This window comes from Dendrobium catenatum, unplaced genomic scaffold, assembly GCF_001605985.2.
Source record: "Dendrobium catenatum unplaced genomic scaffold, ASM160598v2 fragScaff_scaffold_659, whole genome shotgun sequence".
In the NCBI taxonomy this organism is placed as follows: Eukaryota; Viridiplantae; Streptophyta; class Magnoliopsida; order Asparagales; family Orchidaceae; genus Dendrobium; species Dendrobium catenatum.
In genome coordinates, this window is record NW_021319121.1 from 1,811,351 (window position 1) to 1,836,712 (window position 25,362).

Consider the following 25,362-nt stretch of genomic DNA (forward strand, 5'->3'; position numbering starts at 1 on the left):
GCTTTCTAAAACAGCTTTCTAAACCAAATAATTTAAACAGACAATATGCTATACTAAACTCAGCCTAATATTCACAAAATAAGATGGCTTCAAATGGGAATTCATGGCATACCACCTTGTATGCAGTGTCTCCCAAGCTTTATTTTACTATTAAAGATACATACACACAACGGTACAAGAGACGGTGAATCTCTTCATCTCAGCAAATACAGGAAGCTGGAAAAGCATCTCCATGGTTTTTGACTCAAATTGATACCACTCATAGGTACTACATACAAAGATAACATAATAGAGTTGGCAAACATATAAGTAACCCATATGTATTATAATATACATATTTCTGAAATTAAACTTAAGACTTGATGATGAAGATTTTGCTTGGGACGGCTCTTTTGCTGTTTCTTAAAGCAGCTTTTTAGTACAAATATTTTAATTTTTATAATAGAAAGCTGCTTTAAAAACAATAAAAAACCGTCCCAAACGAAGCCGAAGTTTAGCCGGTGTTCTGCAAACCAGCAGCAATGCCCTTCATAGTCAAAATCAGGGTGTCTTCCAGCCCAGGAGCATATTCACTTGTGGGATTAAGCTTTACCAGTTCAGCAGCAGGTTTGATAGAATTCGTTCTCTCGTTCGATAGATTAGGTTTTGCAGTTAGATGATAACTTGGATCTCTAATCCGCTTCAGTGTGTAAGCTTGCCAAACATTCAGAGTTGTTATGTAAGGATAACGGAGTCTGAGTCTTTGTTTCAGGTAGGGATCACCTTCCAAAAGATCTTTGTGACCAGCCACCTATGGAAGATTTCTTAGTTTATTGTTATTTTGATATAATCAAAATGATTTGTATATGTAAGAAAGCAAGCAAAGCGTATATAATTCTCTGGCAAATATATTCAGAAGTTATTTCCACTTTGATAGAATCAACTATATATTTGAGATTGGTTTTATGAATCATTCTACATTTCTTAGGGCATCTCCAACCGAAAAATCCATTTTCCAGTCTGTAATGCAGTCATTCTTTTCCAATCGGACGCCATTTCTTCTTCTTTCGAGCGCTTCCAGCGAACGTAACCATCTTTGAAGTGTTTTTTCTTTCTTTCGCATGCTTCTATAGCAAATCCTGCAGAGAATTTTTTTAGCATATGTGAACAGCCTGATGTCAATATTGGTGTCGCATTGTTCGCCAACCGGAATTTGACGTGCGATTTGGAGTTCAAATGGAACAAATGACAGATGACATACGGTGGTATGGAGTTCGGTTGAAGATGATCTTCTTGAATGCTTCTTGAGGCGTCAAATTTTATTTTGATAATTTTTTTGCACGAGTTCTATCCATGCTATTTTGATTCTAAATGGTTGTTCTAATCTTTCACAGTAATTTAATTTTTCTATCTTATTTACATCTTCTATCCTTCGTCCTACAAGTTCAATTTATGGACAGCTAGCAGCACCACAGATATTATCTTCAAAGCAACATAACCAACTCTAGGCATAGTACTGCTAGCAATATAATCATTAAAATGATAAAGATAGTAAATAAAAGATCTTAGTAGCCTTAACAAAGGCATCCCAATATATAAAGGCAGCAGAAGTTTATTGCAAGCACCAGCAAACAGATCTTAATTAGTTCAAATAAAACAGAATAGGGAAGCTCACCTGCAGAAGAAGGCGCTTTGTTTCTTCATAGTTGGCTCTCAGCTGCTCTCCAAATGGCAGTAGATCAGTGGAAACCAACAATTTATCATACAAAGCAGCGATGCCTGAGCTGCCTTTAGTGAAAACCATCTCAATCAAATCGATTGTAACCCTGAAAAATGGCCACTCATTGTACATCTCTCGTAGAATATTAAGATTCTTTTTGTCCTTTTCGATGACGTGTTTAAATGCCGCACCAAATCCAAGCCATACAGGAAGATGAAATCTTGTTTGAGTCCATGCAAAGATCCATGGGATTGCACGCAGTGACTCTATTCCTCCACTGGGTTTCCTCTTTGATGGCCGGCTGCCAATATTCATTCTACCATACTCGAGTTCTGGTGTTGCCTGCCAAACAAACAGTAGAGAAATTTCCATAATGACCTGATCATTAAGATACAGGTGTTGTTGATTTGATGGGAAACGAACGAAATGAAATACAAACAGTCGTGGGTTGATTCATTGATTTGAAAATTGAAATCTTTTTTTCATTTCCTTTCACCACAATTCTGAGCATCCAAGCAAGGAGAAATTATTAGGTTCGGACATTTGACAGAGAGGTACATCCGGATTTCTCTCTGTCTATAGTAAAAGCACAGTCAAAGCACTGTAACAGCCACACTTTGACTACGCTTTTACTGTAAACAGAGAGAAATCTGGATGATTCTCTCTGTCCGGTGTCCGCACCTAATAATTTGCCTAAGCAAGACCATCAAAAAATAGAATTACTTACCAGGCGGAAATATTCAACAAAACGCGGTTCTTGGAAGACGATAGATCTATATTCATTTGTGGCCACAACAGCCATTTCATCCATCAATGCACGCCATTCTGGCTTGGGAGATATTGGGAGCTGCATTCCATGTTCAAGAGTAGCAGCAGTATAACGTTGCAGTGTTCTGAAGCACAAATGCTCTTCTCCGAACGATTGCTCAATAACCTCACCTTGCACTGTAACACGAAGTGATCCATGAATGGTATCTGGTGGCTGAGACAATATAGCAAGGTGAGTAGGACCGCCTCCTCTCCCAACAGTTCCACCTCGGCCATGGAACATTGTTAACTTCACGCCAAATTCCTTGGCTACTTTTACGAGCTCCTCTTGAGTTTTATATAGTTGCCAAGCTGCGGAGAGACGCCCAGCATCCTTGCCAGAATCTGAATATCCAATCATAACTTCCTGCTTTCCATTGATGCGATTCCTATACCAATCTATAGAAAAAAGCCGAGCTAGAGCTGCAGGAGCTGCCTCAAGATCTGCAAGTCTCTCAAATAGTGGCACTACTCTGAGGGGTGTCGTCACATGGCAGGCTCTTTGCAAAAGCTCCACAGCCAGAACATCAGATGCAGCAGTTGCCATTGATATGATATAAGCTCCAAAGCTATCTGAAGGAAGTTCAGCAAGCACCTGGAATGTATCTAAAACATCAGCAATTTCTTCAGTTTTGGGCAGATCAGAACCAAATAAAGGGCGTTTTCCGCTAAGCTCAGATAATAGCCACTCCTGACGCTTTTCCTCAGGCCATTCACGATAAGATCCAATTTCAAGATGCCTAGTAATGGCATCAATAACATCAGTGTGCCTATCAGATTCTTGTCGGATGTCAAGTCTCACAAGAGACAAGCCAAAGGTAGATACTTGGCGGAGAAAGTCTAGAAGGCTTCCATCAGCAATCGGCCTATCGCCACAGGCACAAAGTGATCTGTAACATAGCTCCAATGGCTCCAAAAACTGTGACAAAAGACCAGATTATTATATAATAACACTACATTTTGGTGGATGTATAATTCTAGGTTCAAAAAAATTCAAAAATGACGAAAATCAAAAAGACAAAATTCAATCTACATGGCATTTAAGTGGTTCTCTACAAGAAACAACATGCAGATACCTTAAATCAGAATCATTTTTGCACCAAATAACATCCATAAATAATGTCATTAATGAAAAATGAGGATGAACCTGCTCAACATTGGTAAAAGTTGCTTCCTCGGGAATATCAGAAATTCCATTTGACAGTACTTGGCGTGTTCTCTCTCGCGTATTGTATAGCTTATCTCTCACATCACCAAGTATAACACGATATGGCTCATTTGGAGGAACCCTCTTCCAGAACTCTAAATAAAAGTGAAGGAGTACATATCAGTGGATATATATCATACTTAAATAATTCAAACATTAAAACTAGTGAACGTGATACTAAAATATACCCTAAACCATCTTTATTGGCACATCAAAAGTTTTTAATAAAGATTTGATTTATATTAAATTTCAATTGTACTTCAATGCAACATTTCTAGATTTATAATCAGCAGATATTTCCAATTTCAGTTACATCCTCCTTGTGCGGAAACATTATAATGGGATAAAAATAAGCAAGCATCACTTTTGCAAAAGTAAACATGAAAAAGATAGAGATAAGACACCTGATTATTAGGTAGACCCGTTAAAAGCCATTAAAAACTTAGGCAAGGAGAGTAGGGAGATACGAATATGCGGGAGTAAATGACTAAATTAGCACTTGAACCATTAGGTGCGTCCACTTTAATTCCATACTTTTTTTAAGTATTTAAATTAATCCCTCGGCTCACCAAATATGAACCAATTTGATTCTCCCATCGCGGGAAACTTTTCATCAGAAAAATTTCACTTTTTATGATAAAACTATGCTAAATTCCATAAAATCATATACAAATAGTGTCTGTATAATAAATCAAAATAAAATTAGACGGTCTACTATGGAAAAAAATCATGTAATTAATAGGTAATCACTATTAGAAAAAAATCATTATTATCACTAAAAATTACTAGTATTTTGTAATGTTTTAAGAATAAGACCCGACTAACTGGTTCAATCAAGAACTGGTATGTTTCGGTTTGAAAACTGAAATTTTCTAGTATTTTGTAATGTTTTAAGAATTGGACTGGACTAACTGATTCAATCGAGAACTGGTGTGGTTCGATTTGAAAATCGAAATTGCATTGAATCAAATTCAACCAGTTTGAATAGCCGGCTCAACCATTAAATTGTCGAATTGGATCCAATTTTATAAAACCGGCCAATTCAAACTACAGGCATTTAAAAACCATTGATTTAAGATCCAATAGTTGAATTTTTGACCTAAAAATTTTAAAATATAAAATTAATTAATTTATAATATAATACATTAAAAAAGATCAAAACATTAAAGAAGAAACCCCTTCTTCTCTTTCCAAATCACTAAATTCAAATGCACAGCATTAGAAATTGATGAAGGGATGAGAAAGATTTATGATATAGAAAACTATTTTGCAACTAAAACAAACCTAGACTTACAACCTTCCTTAAAAAGTGTATTGACATCTAAAAATGCTATATATCGTGCAGATTTAGCTCTTCAAAGATGGTTTTTCAATTATGGCATAACTTTCAATGCATTGAATTCGTCATTTGCACAAAAAGTTGTCAATGCAATTGTTGCTATTGGTCCAAGTTACAAAATCCCTTCATATTACAAAATGAGAGTGAACTCATTAAGAAATTGCAATGAATAATAAAGAGTACTTATTGATTCATACAAACATACTTAGAAAAAAATTGGGTGTACCTCAATGGCTGATGAATGAAGAGTTAGTAGAAATATAACCTTAATCAATTTTCTTATTTATTCTCTGAGTGGAGTTTGGATGCTTTTGATCTCACGAAGGATGCAACTATTTTGCGTTCTTTATTGTTTAAGTTATTGAATGGGTGGGCTCAAATTATATTGTACAATTAGTAACTGATAATACTAAGAATTATAAAAAGGCAAGACAGTTATTACGTGAGAAATAAGACAATATTTACTGATCACCTTGGCTACACAGCTTGAATCTTATTTACAAAAAAAAAAAAAAAAAAGTAATATGCCACATATCGTGGAGTTTGCAAGAAAAACTTTAAAAGTAATAATTTAATTTCAAGGTTTAAAATTACACAATTGGGTATTGACTATTGAGAAGTTTTACATTTGTGAGGTGAAGTATAAGCCCCAAGTAGTTTCGAAGAAGAAAAAAAAATTGCGTAAAATAAAAATTTAGATTCCAACCAGTGTGTCAATTACATTGATTGTGATTCAAAACAATTAAAAATCATAAAGAAAAAGACCTATTATTTAGATTCCAAGTTTTGAAATGATTGCTTAATGATATCAAAATTTCATGGCCTTCGATAAGGTTGCTTCGAGTGGTTGACTCTAATGAGAAGTCATCATTTGTATATCTTTATGATAAACATTTATCCTAAATTATTGGTTAGAAAGGGTGATTGTGTTTGGTCAAATTTGATAAAATCTAGATTCCAACCAGTGTGTCAATTCAAATCATTTGTGTGGCTTTCTTCAATAGGAGCTTTTAATCATCACCTTCAACTTCAAGTATAGGAAGAATGAATTTTCATTTGAATTAATCACCATTGAGTTTTCAATTTTCATCCAAAGTAGTGAATAATTGTTTGTGATTAATACTTTATGGCATACAAAGCTTGCATGTATGTTTTAAGATTTTTTTTTAATCATATTAGATTTGTATTAAAAATCCTAGATCCTAAGACGTCCGACATAATGAAAAAAAAAAAAAAAATCCAATAGAAAACTGAGGATTTGTACTACATGGAAGAGTTTGCAGAAAATGAGACCATAATACCAGCAAAAAGAAAAATAAATACTCTTAATGTCACGGCTTAAAGTATCACATATACCTATATAGTGTTTTGCATCTTTCTTTGAGGAGCGGTGCAGCTCATCAGCATGTAGTTGAAGTTCATCACTACATCGCCACATAGACAACTGCAATCAAAGTAAAATACAGGAATGAAGCAAAGCCAGATGAAAAATATCTTTAAATAACCATGGCAGTAGAAATCTAAAAAAAAAGATCAATTAGCAAAAATAAGCATTTGAAAGTTTTGATACCTCGAACATTAGATCCTCAATTTGGGAGAAGTATAAGTTTGCAGCCATCAATCTAGATAACAAGCACACATCCCTTGTCACCTCTGGCGTCACTCTAGGATTGCCTGTATCAATTGCAAAACAGAACAAATGCTGCCTAAAAATTAATTCAATAGATGTGAGAAACCATCAAATCAATTGTCATCCTACCATCACGATCACCACCCATCCAAGAAGAAAACTGAATGAGTGGTGCATTGTAAGGAACACGCTCATCTATCCCAATGTTTTTCAAAGCTGTATCAACCCGCCGCAGGAACTTAGGAACACCTTTCCATATCGTCTCGTGGAAATAACTCATCCCTGCCCGCATCTCATCTTGTGGTGTGGGAGGAGTTCTTCGGATTTCATCTGTTCTAAATGCAGCTTGAATCTAAAAAAAATTTAAAGAAGTCAAAAAATAATAGAACTGAAACAATGAAATAGGTAAGAAGTCTCTGATAATCAAGCATATATAGGAAAAAGACCATCTGCTCTTATAAGGGGATCAGAATAAAAATGAGAGAGCATCCGAATCAGGCGGATAGAAAAACAGAAATCGTCATAAAAATAGTGGCAATTTCCACATAATATGCGGAAGCAGAGTACAAGATCAGACCAAGTTATCAGAAGCGTTAATTTTAGTTTTAAATTCAATGTGCAAAATGAAATGGATTCTTCCTAAGGTAGAAAAATCTCCAGACATTCGTAAGCATAAAGTCCTTTCCAGCTATCATGAGAATCAAGGCTTGCTCTATTTATTTGGGTTTGGTGGTAGAGCTTGTAGTACATCCTACTTGTATAGTTGATATGGGATGCATTAATGTCTAAGGGTTAAGATGCTAATGATATTTAAAAAAATAAAAAATAAATAAGAAAAGTGATGTTATGCAAAAGATATACTTTTTAATGATGCTGTAGCACATTCATGGTTTGGAATGCAAAAATTATCAAGAAGAAAAACAATTAACCCAAACAATTATTTTGTATTACTGATGCATAGTAATAAATAGAACATCAAGGTTGTGTAAAGTAGGTGATGGATTCCTCACAATAGAGATTTCACATCAAGGATGTCAAAAAAGCATAACAGGCATTCATGCAATGAGTGAAATATAAGTTCACAAGGATTTGAATAAAACCAATCACATAATTGCAAGTGATAATTAAGAAATTTAGGCAAAAGTAAATAGATCAGAATATAGATTGAAAAAAGAAGAAAGAAGAAAAAAACTTACGGCAACTGAATTCATGAGATATGTGTTAGACCGGCTCATGAGCCTGTTGAAGCGGTCCAACTTGGACTGTTTCAAGTTTATTCCAAGCGGGAGCAAAGGGGCGGACGGCCCAATGGGGCCCAACAAGGTTAAGAGTGGATTTGGGATTTAATTAATGAAAGTTTTGGGAGGAAATATTCAAAATCAAGGGTTATTTAGGGAATTTATTGATTTTTTTTACTTGAAGTAGTTCTTTTCTCTCTAGGGTTAGGTAATGTGATTTTTTATGCAGAATTTGTGTTTCTCCTAGGTTTGCTTATCTTGTCCTCTTTCTTTATTATTTCAACAATTTCAAATCTTTTTTTGTGGTTTCCATCAAGGTTTTCTCCAACAAATCTGATTTGTGCTTGCTGGAATTTAAATTTATGCACCTGTGTCAATAACAAATTGGCATCAAAGCACGTCGATCTAAGGGTATCAATGGCCGGAAGGAAATTGGATTAGAGGGAGGATTATATCAACTAAAATCTAATTTTGAGGAAACAATTTTAGGTTTTCAAAACCAATTTTCATCCGTCCATAAAAAGATTGATGGAAAGTTCATCGTAGTCGAAGAGATGCTGAAGAAGCTACTTGAAGCTAAATCCAATACGGCGACATCTGATGTGAAGGAAGCCATCAATGGCCAAGGGAGACGTGAAAACACTAATCCTTTTAGGGGAGGGGAGAATCAAGAGGTGGCGATTTTCGAGGGGGGAGACGGGATGCCTCTGCTAGAGCCAATTTCTAGGGAGGAGATGAGTATTGTGTACGAGCGAAGAGGTGTTGATTTTGCAAGAAGAGAGGAGGATTATGAAAGCCGAGGTGTTGATTTTGAAAGGAGGGGGGATTTTGAAGAAAATTTAGATTTGAGCGCAGAAGGGAAGATCGTGACACTTGAGGAGCACCTACTTTTTGGTGAATGGGAGACTACGGAGGATTCAGGGGAAACAGAGGCGATCCAAGGGTAAGTAAGCTAAAAATTCCCATCTTAGAGGGTGAGGACGCACATGCGTGGATCTACAAGGTAGAGAGGTAATTCGCTGTCAATGGGTTGACGAAGGAGGAAAATTTGACGGCGGTTTGTCTGTGTTTGGAAGAGAAAGTATTGGCATAGTATCAGTGGAGTGACATTAGCCGACCCATTCAGAGTTGGAGGGAATCAATGACTGTTTACTAGAATGTTTTTAAACCAGTAGAAGAGGGAATTTCTATGAGTAGTTCTTCGCCCTAATGCAGGAGGCGACTGTGGTAGAGTACAGTGACATATTTGAGTACCTAGCTAGCAGGTTGAATCAGCTTTCTAAGACTGTGTTGGAGGGGAACTTCTTGAAGGGGCTCAAGCCAGATATCCGAGCGGCTGTTAAAGTGATGAAGCCGCATGACTTGGGGGAAGCCATGGAGCTAGTGCAGTTGATTGAGGACCAAAATCATCTGGAGAGGGGGGCTAGAGGCAACAGTTCATGGGGGTCATATATGATGACCACCATCTTCCTAGCTCGCAAGAGACCCGCACCATGAAGCCTACATGAGGCCCCAAAGGAGAAGACTGGAGAGGGATTTGGGGGAAACTTCAAGAAACTCACTGAGTTGCAAGAGAAGTGGCCAAAAGGGTTGTGTTTCAGATGTGATGAAAAGTATACGCCGGGGCACATTTGTAAGGACTGAACTTGTCAGGTTCTCACCTACCGTGATGATGAGGAAATTAAGGGAGGTGAGAGTGGGGAAATGGTAGAGGAAGAGGAGAGGCTACATCTGGACATGACGGAAGTCTCATTGAACTCAGTGGTAAGGTTCACCCCAAATTACACCATGAAAGTTAAAGAAGATATAGCAGATATGGAGGTGGTAGTGTTGATCGACAGTGGGCTACCCACAACTTTATCTCCAATCAGGTTGTAGACCAGTTGGGGGTGAAATTGGTAGACACTAGGGGATATGGGGGTGTTGATGAACATTGGAAAACGGAGATGGGTAGAGGAGTTTGTAGGGTAGTCATGCTGACTCACCAGGGGGTCCAAGTAAGGGAGGATTTTCTTCTATTAGATTTTGGAAGCATTGATGTCATCTTGCAGATGAAGTAGCCACAGACCTTGGGAGATACCAAGGTCAACTAGGGAGCACTGATAATGGAGCTGATGGTGGAGGGAAAAAGGATGGTGGTACAAGGAGATGCATGATTCTTCAGGGCCATGGTATCTCTCAAGACTATGGTCAGGACCATAAAGGAGGCGGGGGAATGAATTTTGGTGGAACTGAAGAGTTTAAAAGGTATTTCACTGGAGGAAGGGGGAGACATCCCTTTTTCAGTACAACCACTCATTCAGCAGTTCAAGGGGCGGAGTTTTCAACCACCCCAATGCCTACCACCACTGAGGGAGCTGGAGCACGCCATCACCTTGAGGGAGAGGGTATCTCCGATCAGGGTTTACTTGTACCGCTACCCCTAAATTTAGAAGGACAAGATAGAGAAACTGATCAGTGAAATGTTGGAGGCGGGAATTATCAGGTTAAGTGTGAGTCCTTTATCTAGCCCGGTCTTACTGGTCAAGAAAAAGTATGGGAGCTGGAGGTTTTGTGTGTACTAACGTGCCTTGAATAAAGAAACTATGTCAGACAAGTTCCCCATTCTAGTGATCGATGAGCTACTGGATGAGCTGCATGGAGCAGTAGTGTTTATTAAGATGGATATGCAGTCGATCAGTTATCACCAGATCAGGATGAGAGAGGAGGATGTCCAGAAGACTACATTCAGGACATACAAGAGGCTCTACGAATTCTTAGTGATGTTGTTTGGTCTCACTAATTTCTAGTCCTTTATGAATAGAGTATTCTGACCATACCTTCGAAAGTTTGTATTAGTTTTCTTTGACAACATACTAGTGTATAGTAGGTCCAAGGAGGAGCATTTGAGGGTGATTTTAGGAGTTCTACAAGAGCATCAGCTGAGGGCCAACCTAAAGAGTGCAGCTTTGGACAGGCTAGTATGGAGTACTTGAGGCACGTGGTATCCCAGGAGGGAGTGGCTGCTGATCAAACCAAAATTGAGATGATACAAAAGTGGCCTCTACCTAGGAATTTGAGAGAATTGAGGAATTTCCTAGGGTTGACTAGTTATTATAGGAGATTCGTGAGGGGATACATCACCATAGCCTGGCCCTTGGCATAGCAACTGAAGAAGGATAACTTCTTGTGGGGAGAGATGGCTACCCAAACCTTTGAGCGCCTGAAAAAACCATGCATGGCCACAATACTAGTTTTGGCTCTACCAGATTTCAATCAGATCTTTGTGGTGGAGACATATGTATCAAGATATGGGTTGGGGGTCATGCTCATCCAGAATCATAGATCCATTGTCTACTTCAGCCAATTGTTGACAACCAAAGCTAGGTTGAAGTCAATATATGAGAGGGAATTGATGGCCATTATGTTAGCTATTCAAAAGTGACGTTCATACTTGTTGGGTCGGCATTTCATTGTCAGGACAAACCATAGGAGCTTGAAATACTTGCTAGAGAAAATGATGGTGACTGAGGAGCATTAAAGGTGATTGTCCAAACTGTTAGGCTATGATTTTGAGATCCAGTATAGACCAAGATTAGAGAATAAGGTGGTTGATGCTTTATCAAGATGTGTGGGGGAGCTCCAAGAGAAGGTAATTTTAGTACCACTGATGATAGGTTGGGGGCTATCAAAGAAGAAAATATATAGGATGAGGAGCTGAGGAAGAGTATGAAGGATTTACTAAAAAATTAGAGCAGTCACCCAGACTACTCCCTCGACGGAGAAAGACTTTTGTACTAAGGGAGGTTTGTGATGCTACAAACCTTGGTTCATATTCCCTATTTGCTGGAATTTCATGGGAGCGCAGTTGGAGGTCATTCGGGGGTGCAGAAGACCTACAGAAGGTTGACAGTAGAATTGTATTGGAAATGATGCATAAGGATGTGGAGGAGCTGGTAGTTAGGTGTGAGGTATGTCAGAGAAATAAGTACATGGCTATGCTTTTAGAGGGATTACTTCAACCCTTAGCTCTTCCAGACAGAGTATGGGAAGAGGTAACTATGGATTTTATAAATGGGCAACCACGATCTGAGGGGTTCACAGTGATTATAATGGTGGTTGACAGGTTCAATAAATATGCTCATTTTATTCCCTTATAACATCCCTATATATCCGTTATAGTAGCAGCCACATTCACCAGGGAGGTGGTTAGATTGCATGGAATCCTATAGTCGATAGTATCTGATTGAGATAAGGTGTTTCTCAGTCAATTTTGGAGAGAGCTGTTCAGGCCGTAGGGTATCATTCTCAAAAGGAGGACCACCTACCACCTACCACCCTCAGACAGATGGATAAACGGAGATAGTCAACAGAAGTTTGGAGACTTGTAGTGTTTTGCTTCAGAAACACCTCGAATGGCAAGCGTGGGAAAAGTATTGGTACAACACGTCTTACCACTCAGTTTCTCAGCTGACCCATTCAAATTCTTGTATGATAGAGATCCCTTACACATGGTGCATTTTTGGTAGGGGAGCACACCAGTCTCTTCAATAAAACAATACTTAGAGGAAAGAGATATGATGCTAGAGGAGTTAAAGAGGCACTTGATGAGAGCATAACATATTATGAATAAGCAAACATATGGACACAAGAAGGACATCCAGTTCCAAATTGGGAATAAGGTATTTTTAAAATTACATCCTCACAAATAAAGGACGATGGGCCGATAGCCAACAGGAGAAACGAGAAACTGGCCCCGGGGTAGTTTGGCCCGTATGAGATATTGGAAAAGATTGGAGCAGTGGCTTATCGCCTGAGGTTGCCCCCGAATACTAGCATACATCCAGTATTCCATTTTCACAATTGATGAGGGCCCTAGGGGAGCATGCAGCTAGTGCAGCGTTATTGGCGACACTGACTAAGAATTTGGAAGTGGTGTTGGAGCCTTTGGAGCTTTAAGGGGTAAATATAAGAGCCTACCAGACTATGACATCACTTGGGAGCCTATGAGAGGGTGAAGACCCAATTCCCATCATTTCACCTTGAGGATAATGTGAGTCTTTGGGAGGGGGGTATTGTTAGACCGACTCATGAGTCAGTTGAACAGGTCCAACCTAGACCGGTTCAGATTTATTCTAGGCGGAATAAATCTGTCGCCTAGCAAAGGGGCGGATGACCCAATGGGGCCCAACATGGTTAAGAGGGGATTTGGGATTTAATTAATAAAAGCTTTAGGAGGAAAAATTCAAAATTAAGGGTTGTTTAGGGAATTGTATGGGTATTTTTTTCTTTATGTAGTTCTTTTCTCTCTAGGATTAGGTTATGTGATTTTTTATGCAGAATTTGTGATTCTCCTAAGTTTGTTTGGGCTCTAGTCTTCGATTAGAGAGTTGGAGGGAAGAATCTTCCTCTCGAATTGAAGATCCACTATATCTTGTCCTCTTTCTTGATTATTTCAGCAATTTCAAAACTTTTCTTGTGGTTTCCATCAAGGTTTTCTCCTACAAATTTGATTTGTGGTTGCTGCAATTTAAATTTCTGCACCTGTGTCATAACAATATGATTCCACGGATTCCCCATCAAGCTTCATATTTGTAATAAGGCAAACAACTTAACATCCAATGAATAGAATTTATTCATTAATACTTAGGTAATAGTCCAATAAAAAAAAATCCTACTTATAATAGGATAAACTTTGCATACAATATCTAAAGATCAACAAATCCCAAACTAAAGACCCTCAAAGCTATTTTTCAAAATCAGTGATTTCCAAGGGTACCTATATTTCTGGGTAACACCAATGACATCTAACATAATTTATGACAAATAATCTTCCTTTAAATTCCACGATAGGGATGGGAATTCCCATAGACCAATTGATATTTTTACTATAAAGTGCGATGAACCCATTATAGGCTACGGCGACACGGATACAACATGGAACGGACACAGGACATATCAATTATTGAAAATATAGGACACGAACACGGGTTCGACATGGTATTATAGTTTTTATATTTTAAAAATAGTGTATAAAAATTGAATAAATATAATTTTAAAAATGATTTAGAATAATAAGAAGTTTAACTAGAATTTGTGCTTGAAATGATTTAATATCAGTATGTCGAGAGTCGAGCGTCGATGTCGTTTATCAGTCATCGAGAGAGGAAATGACAATGCTGTCGAGAGTCGGACATTGATTTTATGCAGTAAATATTGGGCGTCAATGTTAAGAGAGCATTTATCGTCGATGTTGAGAGGGTGTTGGTCGTCGATGTTAAGAGAGTGTTGGTCGTCGATGTTGAGAAGGCGTTGGACAGAGAAGAGATGTCAAGTTGTAGGTGTAGAAATTGCTAGCATCGAGCATCAATGTTAAGACAGCGTCAGGCTTTGATATGAAGATCGTTTTGAAATGTTAATGTTGTAATGACGTCAGACGTCAATATTGAGATGACATCGAACATTGTAGTGAAATCAAAGTTGTAACCCGCCAAAGAGAAATGAAAATGAAAATATTTGATGAATGAGATATTAAGTGCGGGCGATTGATTTGATGTTGTGGATATGATAAGAAATTAAGTTTTTATATTTTAAATGAGTAAAAATTTTAAATACAAAAATTTATATTTAAAAAAATTCATAAAAAATTTAAGATACGTGTCGGACATGCATGTCCAATTTATATTTAATATTTTTTTAATCGGACACGTTTTCGGCGTGTCCGGCACGTGTTGGAGGAGTGTCAGATGTGTGTCATGTCGAATACGTTTCAGACACTGCACGCATCTTTGAGGAGAAGTGTCGGTGCATCATAGTAAGGTACATAGGCAAGGACTTGCCTTGTGCTTAGACCTAAGGTTGTACCAAATAATGTTTTAGATTGTAAAATAAAATATTTAATTTCTTGCAGTACAATAGAATGCATCATGCATTCCAATTATAGTGCAAGTCCGACTATGATAGTGGAACACCCCATACTCTTATGGAAGCTACAGTGGCATGGACCACTAAAAAAATTCTAAACATAGAACCAGCAAAAATAGAAAACAAAAACTTCATAAGACCTCAAAAGATAAGTAAGAAATAATGCAATTAGCTTGGATTTCTGACGACTGTAAACTTCTAGCCCTGAATCAAAACTTCAGCCAAACTATGCATGGATTGCAATGAGCATTCAGATCAGACGATCCTGCAACATCTCTTTCAATATATACAATATTATACATTCAACCTTCTCTGGCAACTACTTCCTGAGTAGTGCCTCCCGAGGAGTCTATTATTTTTTTTCATATTTACTCAAATTTCTCTGGAACATAAATCAGGCATGCATTCATAACTACTACTTGAACCAGTTCAATTTGTGTTAATTCTCTATGTTTTCGTGAAAGGAATTCATCAAAGTAATTATGGGAATTATAAGAACATGATGCACTTGATTTTTCAGAAAACTAGAATGTTCGGGTATCAATGAAAGATATGTCTATATCTTGGAACCACCATAATGTGAAGATACACCAAATTTGAATAATCTTTCTGAATCAAAACTTATTAAAAAAAATCTTTATTAAAAGAGGCTAAGGCGCTAAGCAAACATATATCCACACTGAATGTACTAAAAAACTCAGAAAAGGTGATGTCAATGAGAATCCAGCATGCATTTAGAAAAAAAGAAATTAACATTTACATATAAAAGCATTACCTCTCTATGGAGGGCCTCGTCAAGCTCCTGCTTATCATCAGGGGAAATATCTTTGGCATACAACTGAATTAAACAGTTCCTTATCCTGAGGGAAAATTTGGCTCAGAATTTAAAAACTTAAAGAACATAATATTAAAAGGTTGACTCAACGCTATTATAGTCAATCTACCCGATTTTAAGAACTTCCTAAAACATGCCATTCAAATCACAAGTATTTGACCTTTAATAATACATGCATAAACTAGTGTCTAAACGGAGCAATTTTCTAGATCTGAAAGTAAAAGTAATGCCATCAGAAATTGATATAGAGTACCCATACAATGAGCATTTGTACTTAAAGTAATAAAACTAAAATAAAACATCAAATTAATCATCATGTAAATTTGCTTGTTGATCCATTTGAATGACAAGAGGAAGGCCTATGGCAGTGATTAACTTCCACCCATTATGCTATAGACCTATGAATTGGAGTCATAAAATTGGCTCTCTACATAGATGGGACAAGTTTATAAAAGCAACCTCTGCCAACCTAGCATTAGCAAAGGGCATTATGAATGAGATTACACCTTTTTTAAACATTTAATGACAGGCTGCTAAATGAATGGTGCAAACAAGGGTGACTTTGAGCCGAGTTAGAGCAAAAGGATCTGGCTTAAACTAAAAATTTTTGATTCACTTCGGCTCAAAATTGACTTGGACTCAAATTAAGGCTCGATTTCAGCTTGCTAGACTAAAATAGGATGTGTGATCCCGAACAACACTTTGTGCAACCCCTTTCATAGATCTAAAGATTCAATGGATTGATTTCCATCCCATCCAAAATCAATTTTAGTTAACTCAAACTTATTAAGACAAATAAAACCAAGGGTTTGACAACTTGAAATGACTTACAAATTAAATAGCACAAAACAAACGTAATCATATTTTATTTTCCACAAAATATTATTTTTTAACAAAAATTAATACAAAAAAATCTAACAAAAAGAAAGAATTGTATTTATGTAGACTATACATACACACACACAGATATATATATATATATATATATATATATATATATATATATTATTTTCAAGCAAGAATATGCCTCATGACTCAACTTGAAATTTGTGCAGTTTTCAAAGAAACTTTGAGCATCAAATTTATACTAATATTGCCACCTTTAGGCCGGAAAGAGCTAAATGGAATGCGCTAAATGTGAGGGTAGAAAAAAAATAAATAAATGAGAGGAATAAGATAGAATTTGTTAACATAAGGTGGCATACATAGAAATTCTGCAGTAAGATTCATATAAGTGTTGATGCGATATTCAAAACTTCACAAGAGTGAATCGTGTAGAAGGATAAATAAAGCTGCCTGAAAAAAGATGAGCCAAGGTCAATGATGATGGTGAGGTGATGACTCATTTAAACGAGGGATCAAATAAATGAAAAACAAAGTATAGATGAGACGGACTTTTGAAAACACATCATCAACGGTCAGCAAAAAAAATTAGGAAAAAAAAAAAAAAAAAACATTCCACGAGTTTGGCACGCATGTCAAACTATAAGACAAATTAGTCATGACAAGCAATAAATGAGAAGGTGAAATGACAATGTTGCCACATAGCTAAAAATTAATATATGTGAAATCGAAGTTTTGAAAAAAAAAATATTGTAATTATAGTGTCTAGAAAAACAACAACTTTTGGTTTAATGAACAACAAATTTAAATGGTTAGCTGCAACTCTTATGTTTGGCAATTCAAGGAAATGATAAGATTCTTAACTACAAAATAGTTGTTCTGTTCTGGACTGCAAGTGGCTTCATGGATTGGTTCTTAGCAGTTATTTAGTTACTAAAGTTGTTTATTTCAAACGTCCCTGGTATAAAAATGACATGACCGATCAAGATGAGGCCATGTTCTCTGAAAAAGAGAAATTGACTAATATAGATTTTATAATGTTTCTCGGAAATCATGTAGTTGCTTTATAATTATAATGCCTGCTTATGCAGTCAATCATTTCTTAATGAACAGTAGTTATGAAAAGTGAAAAAGATCAAATTAAGAATTTAAATACCTCCCATGCTTTTGAAGAAGAGATCTTCTAATTGACTGTGTTGGATGTGCTGTAAAAACCAGTTCTACAGTTTGATTTTTAAGAGCATCAAAAACTTCCTGTGGGGACTTTTTGAACCGCCCAACAAGTCTTTTGAAGGTCTCTTCAGCATCCGATTCAGTAGTGGCAGAAGCCTCATCAGCGAAATCCCCCTTCTTGGGCTTAATCCTCCTGCGAGTTGCTATCTGTACCTCTTCAGCCAAGTTTGACAGGTTAAGCATGTGAGAAAATGAACTGGCAACTACGATTGAGTCGCCTGGGTCCAAGCCTGTCAGAACACTCCCCAGTTCATCAAGTTTCTTAGAATCATGCTTGCGCTCATATTCTGCGGATAATTCATAGCACTCTTGCACCTAACAACATAAAAATAAAGAATTATGACTTTATGAGCACTCTGAACTTTCCTTAAGCAAATAAGTTTAGGCACAGATTGATTTGTCAATCTCAAACTAACAACGTTTGCAGCCTGAATTTAGTAAAATCCTTCTAATCATCTTGCTACAAGTTACAGAACTTGAATCTAATCATGTGAAGAGTAGATTTCACAGAGAAAATATCAGTAATCGAACAAATCAGAGTAAAGTGCAACATAGGAACATCGTAATATGAAAATTTTAGTCAGAATTTGAACAAAAAGAAATAAAATTTGCTTAAGAAAAATAAGAAATGACTCAATGTTAATTAAGGAAAAAAACTTCATAAAGCTCAGTTAAACTCTGGTAGAGAACCAAACCTTTCACTACGGCTTGTAAATCAACGTCAAAATATTCAGTTTTTCATTTTTATTTCATAATGAAATAGGAAAAAAAAAGACAAGGAGAAGGAGAACCTCGTTCATCTGCAGATAAACAATATCAAACAAACAACTAAAAAAAAAGTTACCGTTTCCCTGATGTTCTCCCCATGCAAATCCTGAACTATCTCGAGGAAACGATCCAGGAGCAGCGCGTCGTATTCCACAAGCTTGTCATCCTCCGACACTTTCCCCGGCGCCAGCAACCGTAAATGAGCGTCCATCGACGCCATCTTCTCCACACCCTTCGACATCTCTCTTTCCCCTACCCTCTCCAAACTCAAGGTCCCCAACAAAAATCTCTATCGCCCACTATAAAAAAAACAAATCAGTAACACGAGAGAAGGTGTTCTGTTACCAGCAGAAAGGTAAAGGCCTTTCTCGACCTCAAACTGCGACCTCACAAAATCTGAAATCTCACGAGACCGAGTTAACAACTTCTCAGTCCTCCCCCGGGCACGTCAGATAAAAAAAGGAAGAGAGTAGCAAGAAGAAGCCCGTGAAAGAAATCGTAAAAGAGCAAAGGAAAGCCGAATAGGCAACCAAAGACTTCCGAAGAAGCAAATGGAGACTAGAAGATTGACCTATGGGGGGAAGAAGATGAGCTTTGTGCTTAATTTATAGACAGTTCCATACTTAGTTCGCTTTGCGCCATTAGAAGTTCCGTAAGGATGTTTAGAGAAGGAATATACCCTGAGGAAAGCCCTGGATTCTTTCCCTCGGCGATTTGTGAAGATAACGTGGCATGGTCTTACCTGTGGCAGTTTCGGCCGTTGCGGCCTGTGCGTTGATCTTGGACCGAACCAGCTTCAGTGAAGTTCTCTAAGCCGGGCCGCAATACTGGTCTTAGGTCAAATCAAAATCAATCGAAAAAACATTAGGACCAACAGCTTTTATATTTATATGATATATAATCTACGAAAGAATAGATTGTTACATAATTTTATGATTGGGAAAATCATGTCGGTGCAAGTGAGTCAAGTCGGCTCAAATTTGAGAAGCTAATAAGTCAAATTTGAGCCAATTTTTCTACTAAAAAACTGCTTTAGAAAGTAATAAAAAAGCGGTCTCAAATGAAGTCTTTGACTCAACTTGTTAGCTCCTCAGCTGATTGATTTAAAAAATATTAATATATAATACGTTTAAATATATTATAATTAAAGTGTTCAAGTATAACATGATTAAAGATATTTAAAATTATAAGTCGATTTCTTATCTCCAATGATTATTTATTATTTATCTTCTAATTTCTTTTTTTATATATATAATTTTATTATAATAATTGATTCAATCATAGTCAATTCTCTCTTTTGTTATATAGGAGTGAGCTTGAACTCGTAGAATTAAATCCGAGTTTAAGCTTGTAGTTAATTAATTAATTAAGCTTAAGTTCATATCAGGGGACCACCGATCATCGTAGAATCATCAACTGATGGCGGACAACTGCTGGATCACTAGCTGTCGCAGGAATTCTGCCCGACACACAACCATCACCAGACTTCCACTTGGCTATTAATTGACAACGGACTTCTGCCCAACTCTCCAAACTATTGTAATCTCACCATCCTCAAGTTTCAAGACAGGGCAATCTTTGTAATCTATTCAAACAATAGTAAAATCATTTCCATTGGGCATGGCACTATTGTTTTTCCCTTTCTAGGATTTTCCACGTAAAAGTTCTGGTGTTTTTACTGTTTCTGTTTGTGAGTTAATTGGATACTCGTACACCGCTAAGAAGCACAATTTTTCTTACTTTATTGTCCGAATATTCTAGCCCAAAACATAGATATTGTTGTCTTTGATTTAATGGCCTCACAGTTTTGTCTCATTAATAAAATTTTCACAATTCATTCTATTTCTCCAATAATACATACCCTTATACAAGGTCAATTTTCTATTAAATTCCTAAGAGGACATACCAACGAACCAACATACTCTCATAAATACGATTAATATCACATGCATGAATTGTGCTATTTTATGATTTAATTCACTCAGAACCAACACTCTGTATTTATGATTTAATTTTCTCGAATTCCCAAAAAAAAAAAAATCATCTAACTCTCCATGTCAACGAATACCTTGAATAAAAATGGATTATTATAATTATTTCTAAAATATATTTTCTATCTTTATGTAACAAAAATGAGTCTTTGGCCTCTTTGATTTTAGCTTAAGCAGAGATTAAGCCACTTAAAGCTCACCAAATAATTTTCAAGGCCACTCATTTAATCCCCAAAATTAAATACTTATCTTAATCATTAAGCAAGCTTAATCTATATATCTTAATTAACTGGCCAATTTGATCTTCATCAACTGTTGAATTTGCCATGATAATACCTCCTATAAGATCCTTTAATTTCACATAAATAGTAGTTGAGTCACAAATCCTTTTTATGAGCCCACATAAATTAAGGCACAAATTGAATATCTACTTCAAAAAATCAAATAATAAATAGGAGCTTATTATTATTATTATTATTTTTTTGTGACGAGTAAGCATTGTCCTTAGGCCAATAAAAACACCAATTTACACGGGCCAACACTTAAGGCTTTCATTGCTTACTAAGGGATTCGAACCAGGGATCTAGGCTTTGCCTAGCCGGCTCTTCACCACCCGGATAAGCAGCGGTGGGTTAATAATGTATTTCTATAATATATTGTAGAAGGGACACGTGTCCCTACTCCTTTCCTCTTTAAACTTACACCAGCTCACTATTTTAAATTAAATCCAACGGCTAATCTTCTTTTAAAATCTGATCTTTTGGTCCATCTTCCTTATAACTTGTTCTCTTTTTATGAACTTAATTCACTAAAATTTTGTACTATTTTTTAAAATATTTTTTAGTATAAAATTTTTTTTGAACAAATAAATTTTTATACTAAAAATATATATTAAAAAATACTACTAAATTTTAGTGAATTAAGTTCATAAAAAGAGAATAAGTTATAAGCTTTTATTCTAAAAAATTACTTAAAAAAAAATAAAAAGCTGTCCCCAACCAAGCATAAAGAAATAGATGGGAACATAACAAGCCTCAACCCATTGGATATCCGAGCAAAATTTGTGGCTTCAACTAATTATAATCTCACGTACAATAATGATAATTAAGATTTCGTTTGAGATAATTTTATTACTGTTTTTTAAAGTAATTTTTTAGTACAAAAATTAAAAATTTTGTGCTGAAAAATAGCTTTAGGAAGCAGGAAGAAAATTGTCTCAAATGATCTGATTCTTAAACCTGTTTTATGTTACACATATTTTTAATGACTAGGGTCAGAAAGACCGTTGTCCTGTGATGGAGGTCGGAGTGACCGTAGTAGGCGACGGAGGTCGGGAAGACCGTAGTCAGCAGGGCGATACTTCGATAGAAATTCGGGTTTAAGGTGGTGGTCCGGCAGAAGTCCGAGCCTCAGGTGGTGGTCCGACGGAGCAACGACGTCAGGAGGTGGTCCGACGGAGGTGAGGGCCTCAAGTGGTGGTTCGGAAGAAGTCTGGGCCTCAGGTGCTAATCTAACGGAGCAACGACGTCAGGCAGTGGATTGGCGGAGGTGAGGGCCTCAAGTGGTGGTCTAGAAGAAGTCCGGGCCTCAGGAGGTAGTCCAGTGGAAGTCCAGGCCTCAGATGGTGGTCCGGCAGAAGTCTGGGCCTCAGGTGGTGTCCGGCGGAGCAACGTCGTCATGCGGTGATCCGGCAGAGGTGAGGGCCTTAAGTGGTAGTTCGGTGGAGCAACGGCGTCAGGCGGTGGTCCGGCGGAGGTGAGGGCCTCAAATGATGGTTCGGCGGAGCAACGACGTCAAGCGGTGGTCCGACGGAGGTGAGGGCCTCAAGTGGTGGTCCGGCGAAGGTGAGGACCTTAAGTGGTGGTCCGGCGAAGGTCCGACGGTGGTCCGGTGATACTCCGGCGGTGGTTGAGGAGGAGCTTCTTCCTTATCTTCTCTTCTTCTCTTCTTGCTCCGGTCCCCTTTCAAGAGACATGAGGGGTCTATTTATAGATTTTTTGGAGTGGCATGACCTGTAAATAGGTGAGAGATCAAGGGTAAATGGGGAGTGGTCGGATGAACGGCCGATGTTAAATCCCTTGATCATGCACCGTTCTTTAGACATTTGAAGATCTTAATGATGTTGGAATTTAGTGATCTTGGGCTCGTTGGATTCGTCTCGTTGAGCCGCTCGATTCGAGTACAAGCTTGCTATGTTTGGAAACAGTTTGGTAATCCAAATTGTGGTTTGAACCTTCCAACAGCGCTTCGGGTCCTTGATTTGGACCCATTTGGGCTCGAATTGAGTCGAATTTGGCGTCGTTAAGTTCGTATTTCCGAGCCGCTCAGTTTGACTGTAAGTTTGCTGAAATCGGAGTTAGGATGGTCTCCGAATTAATTTTGGAAGTTTCCAACTTGATTTTGCATCGAGATTCATGCCCGATCAAGATAATTTTTTGACGACGTATCAGATCTTAATTTAAATGAGCCCAAATTAAGCCTTGAATTACAGTTGAGAACTTTGTAATACTATTTGAGATATCAAATAATTTTTGAATCTTTGCGTGCTTACAATTGAAATATCACTCAATTTGAGGGCAATAAGGCAATTAAATGGTAAAAGAATGTTCTGTCATAAAAAAAAATTAATATGGATCGTCTGATGAAGTGTTTTGAGATTTTGACTAAAATTACTAAAGTATCACACAAAAAATTATAAATAGATCTCATTCTGCACATAAAAGAGATTCGAAAATAAATTTCGAGAAAGCTTAGATATTTAAGAAATTCTAGAATCATGTGAGTTGATTGATGTTAACGGCCTTGGGTAGTGAACGTACAAGGCCGTTAACATCGTTGTCCAATTACTATTATCCAACCAACATTGCTCAACTCTTGTTGCTTGATTATCTTCACAACCCTTCATTGATTGCCCCCCTAAAAAATTAAAATATCTTTTATATGAATGGTTATTATATGATTATTTAGGTGCTTTGTTCACCTTCATCTATTTTTTAGTCTTTATTTAAAAAATTTTTAGGCAATTGCCCCGCCCTCCCCCTAAAAATTTTAAAATAATATGATCTATAAACAATTGGCCACAGCATAATTAAATACATTGTATAGAGGTCTTATTATTAGGGAACGATAAATCAAATATAAAGAAAAATGGTAAAGAGAATTTATCATTTTATTTATTAATTTGAATTCCAACATATCCTTAAAACCAAAATTTGTTCTGGGGGCGTTGCCCCCGAAAACCCTCAGGGGCGTTGCCCCTTGACTCTATGACCTGACCGGACAGGTCGATCCCTGTCAGTTACTTATAAGTTGACCCCCCTGACTCCGTTATTGCATCTAGTTGCAATTGCTTGCCGCCATTATCTAACCATCATCACCTACTAGTCATTACTCAATCATCATTATTCGATCGTCATTACCCTAGATTACTTCTCCAATAATCATTACTACAATCAAAAGAGACCAAATTAATATTTTTAACTTTATAATTACATTTTTTAAGCCAAAGGAAATGCAAATTTTTGTAGTGTTACTTACATCATAGATCATATCATTTCAACTGGATCGACTTCATATATTTTGCTTCATTTTCAAATTTTCTAAATAAAAGCACTGATGCATATTTTTGTTCAAAAGTAAGATGCTAAATTTTCTCTATTATCATAAATATTTTGACACGTAACAATGATATATTAAAATATAACAATTTTAGAGGTGCGCATTGCATCAACATCTTTATTACAAATAAAAAAAGATGATTAAGAGATACCCAACGACATGATAAAGTAAGATCACTTACCATTGGCCCATAAATGTTTGTTTTTTAATTCATAAGTGACAAATACAAATGTATCACTATTATAGGAGAAATTAGTACATGTGGTCACCGGATAGTCCGGAGATGAATCAGGATGTACCACGTCATCTGATATAGAGCGTTACATATTACTAATATATAACAAAAAGATGATGTGATGCATTCTGATTCATCTTCGGATTATATCTGATAATTGCACGTAATAATTTCTCCTATATACTTGAAAAGAGCTTTATTGGGAAAAAAAAAAGTTAAACATTTCAAGAATTAATGCAAAGAAAGCAAAAGTATAAAATTTCGCTTTACTATAATTGAACCAATAGCATGCTTTGAAGTGAAGTTTGTATGAGAATTTATTGGAGTTAATTGGCGCAAACTTCTTCTAACGGCGCTTATCACGACTGGCAGAATTTGAAGAAGCGATTGATAGTGGGGTCCACATAGCAAGTGGGCTATTTTGACTGAAATATAGTTTCATTTATTATTATTATTATTTTGATAGCGTATCATCATATAATCAAAAATAATGGGCAGTGTAATGCAATACTTTTAAGCATCTCGACTATTAATATTTTTGTCTTCTTTTAAATGCGGTCCAAATCAAGGACCCGAAGCGCTGTTGGAAGGTTCAAATCACAATTTGAGTTACCAAACGGTCTCCGATTTTAATGAGCTTATACTCGAATCGAACGGCTCGAAGAGACGAATCCAACGAGCCCAAGATATCCAAATTCCGACATCATTAAGGCCTCTAAATGTCCAATGAACGATGCACAATCGAAGGGTTCAATATCGGCCGTCCATTAGACCACTCCCTATTCGCCCATGATCTCACACATATTTACGAGCTATGCCACTCCAGAAAAACTATAAATAGAGCCCTCATTCTACACAAAGGGGACTCAAGTGAAGAGAGAGAAAAAGAAGGGAAGAAGAAGAGAAAGGGGAAAAGGGAGAATCCTCTCCTCATCGACCACCGCCAGAGCTCTTCCCGCCGCCTGAATACGCCGGAACTCTGCCGGATTTTCGGGAAACGACGGGATTCTGCAAAA

At 37.0% G+C, this 25,362-nt stretch overlaps 1 protein-coding gene across 1 annotated transcript; it reads right to left on the reverse strand.

Moving 5' to 3' along the window:
- Nucleotides 1–84: 84 nt before the first annotated feature.
- On the reverse strand, nt 85–19,088 carry LOC110094765 (phosphoenolpyruvate carboxylase 2). Its single transcript, XM_020820088.2, has 10 exons — nt 18,579–19,088; nt 17,658–18,049; nt 15,599–15,683; nt 6,812–7,034; nt 6,623–6,726; nt 6,409–6,496; nt 3,654–3,808; nt 2,427–3,425; nt 1,655–2,041; nt 85–790 (listed from the first exon to the last, which is right to left on the reverse strand). Exons 1-10 carry the CDS (start codon nt 18,741–18,743, stop codon nt 494–496), a joined length of 2,895 nt encoding a protein of 964 aa, XP_020675747.1. The 5' UTR covers nt 18,744–19,088; the 3' UTR covers nt 85–493.
- Nucleotides 19,089–25,362: the final 6,274 nt, after the last annotated feature.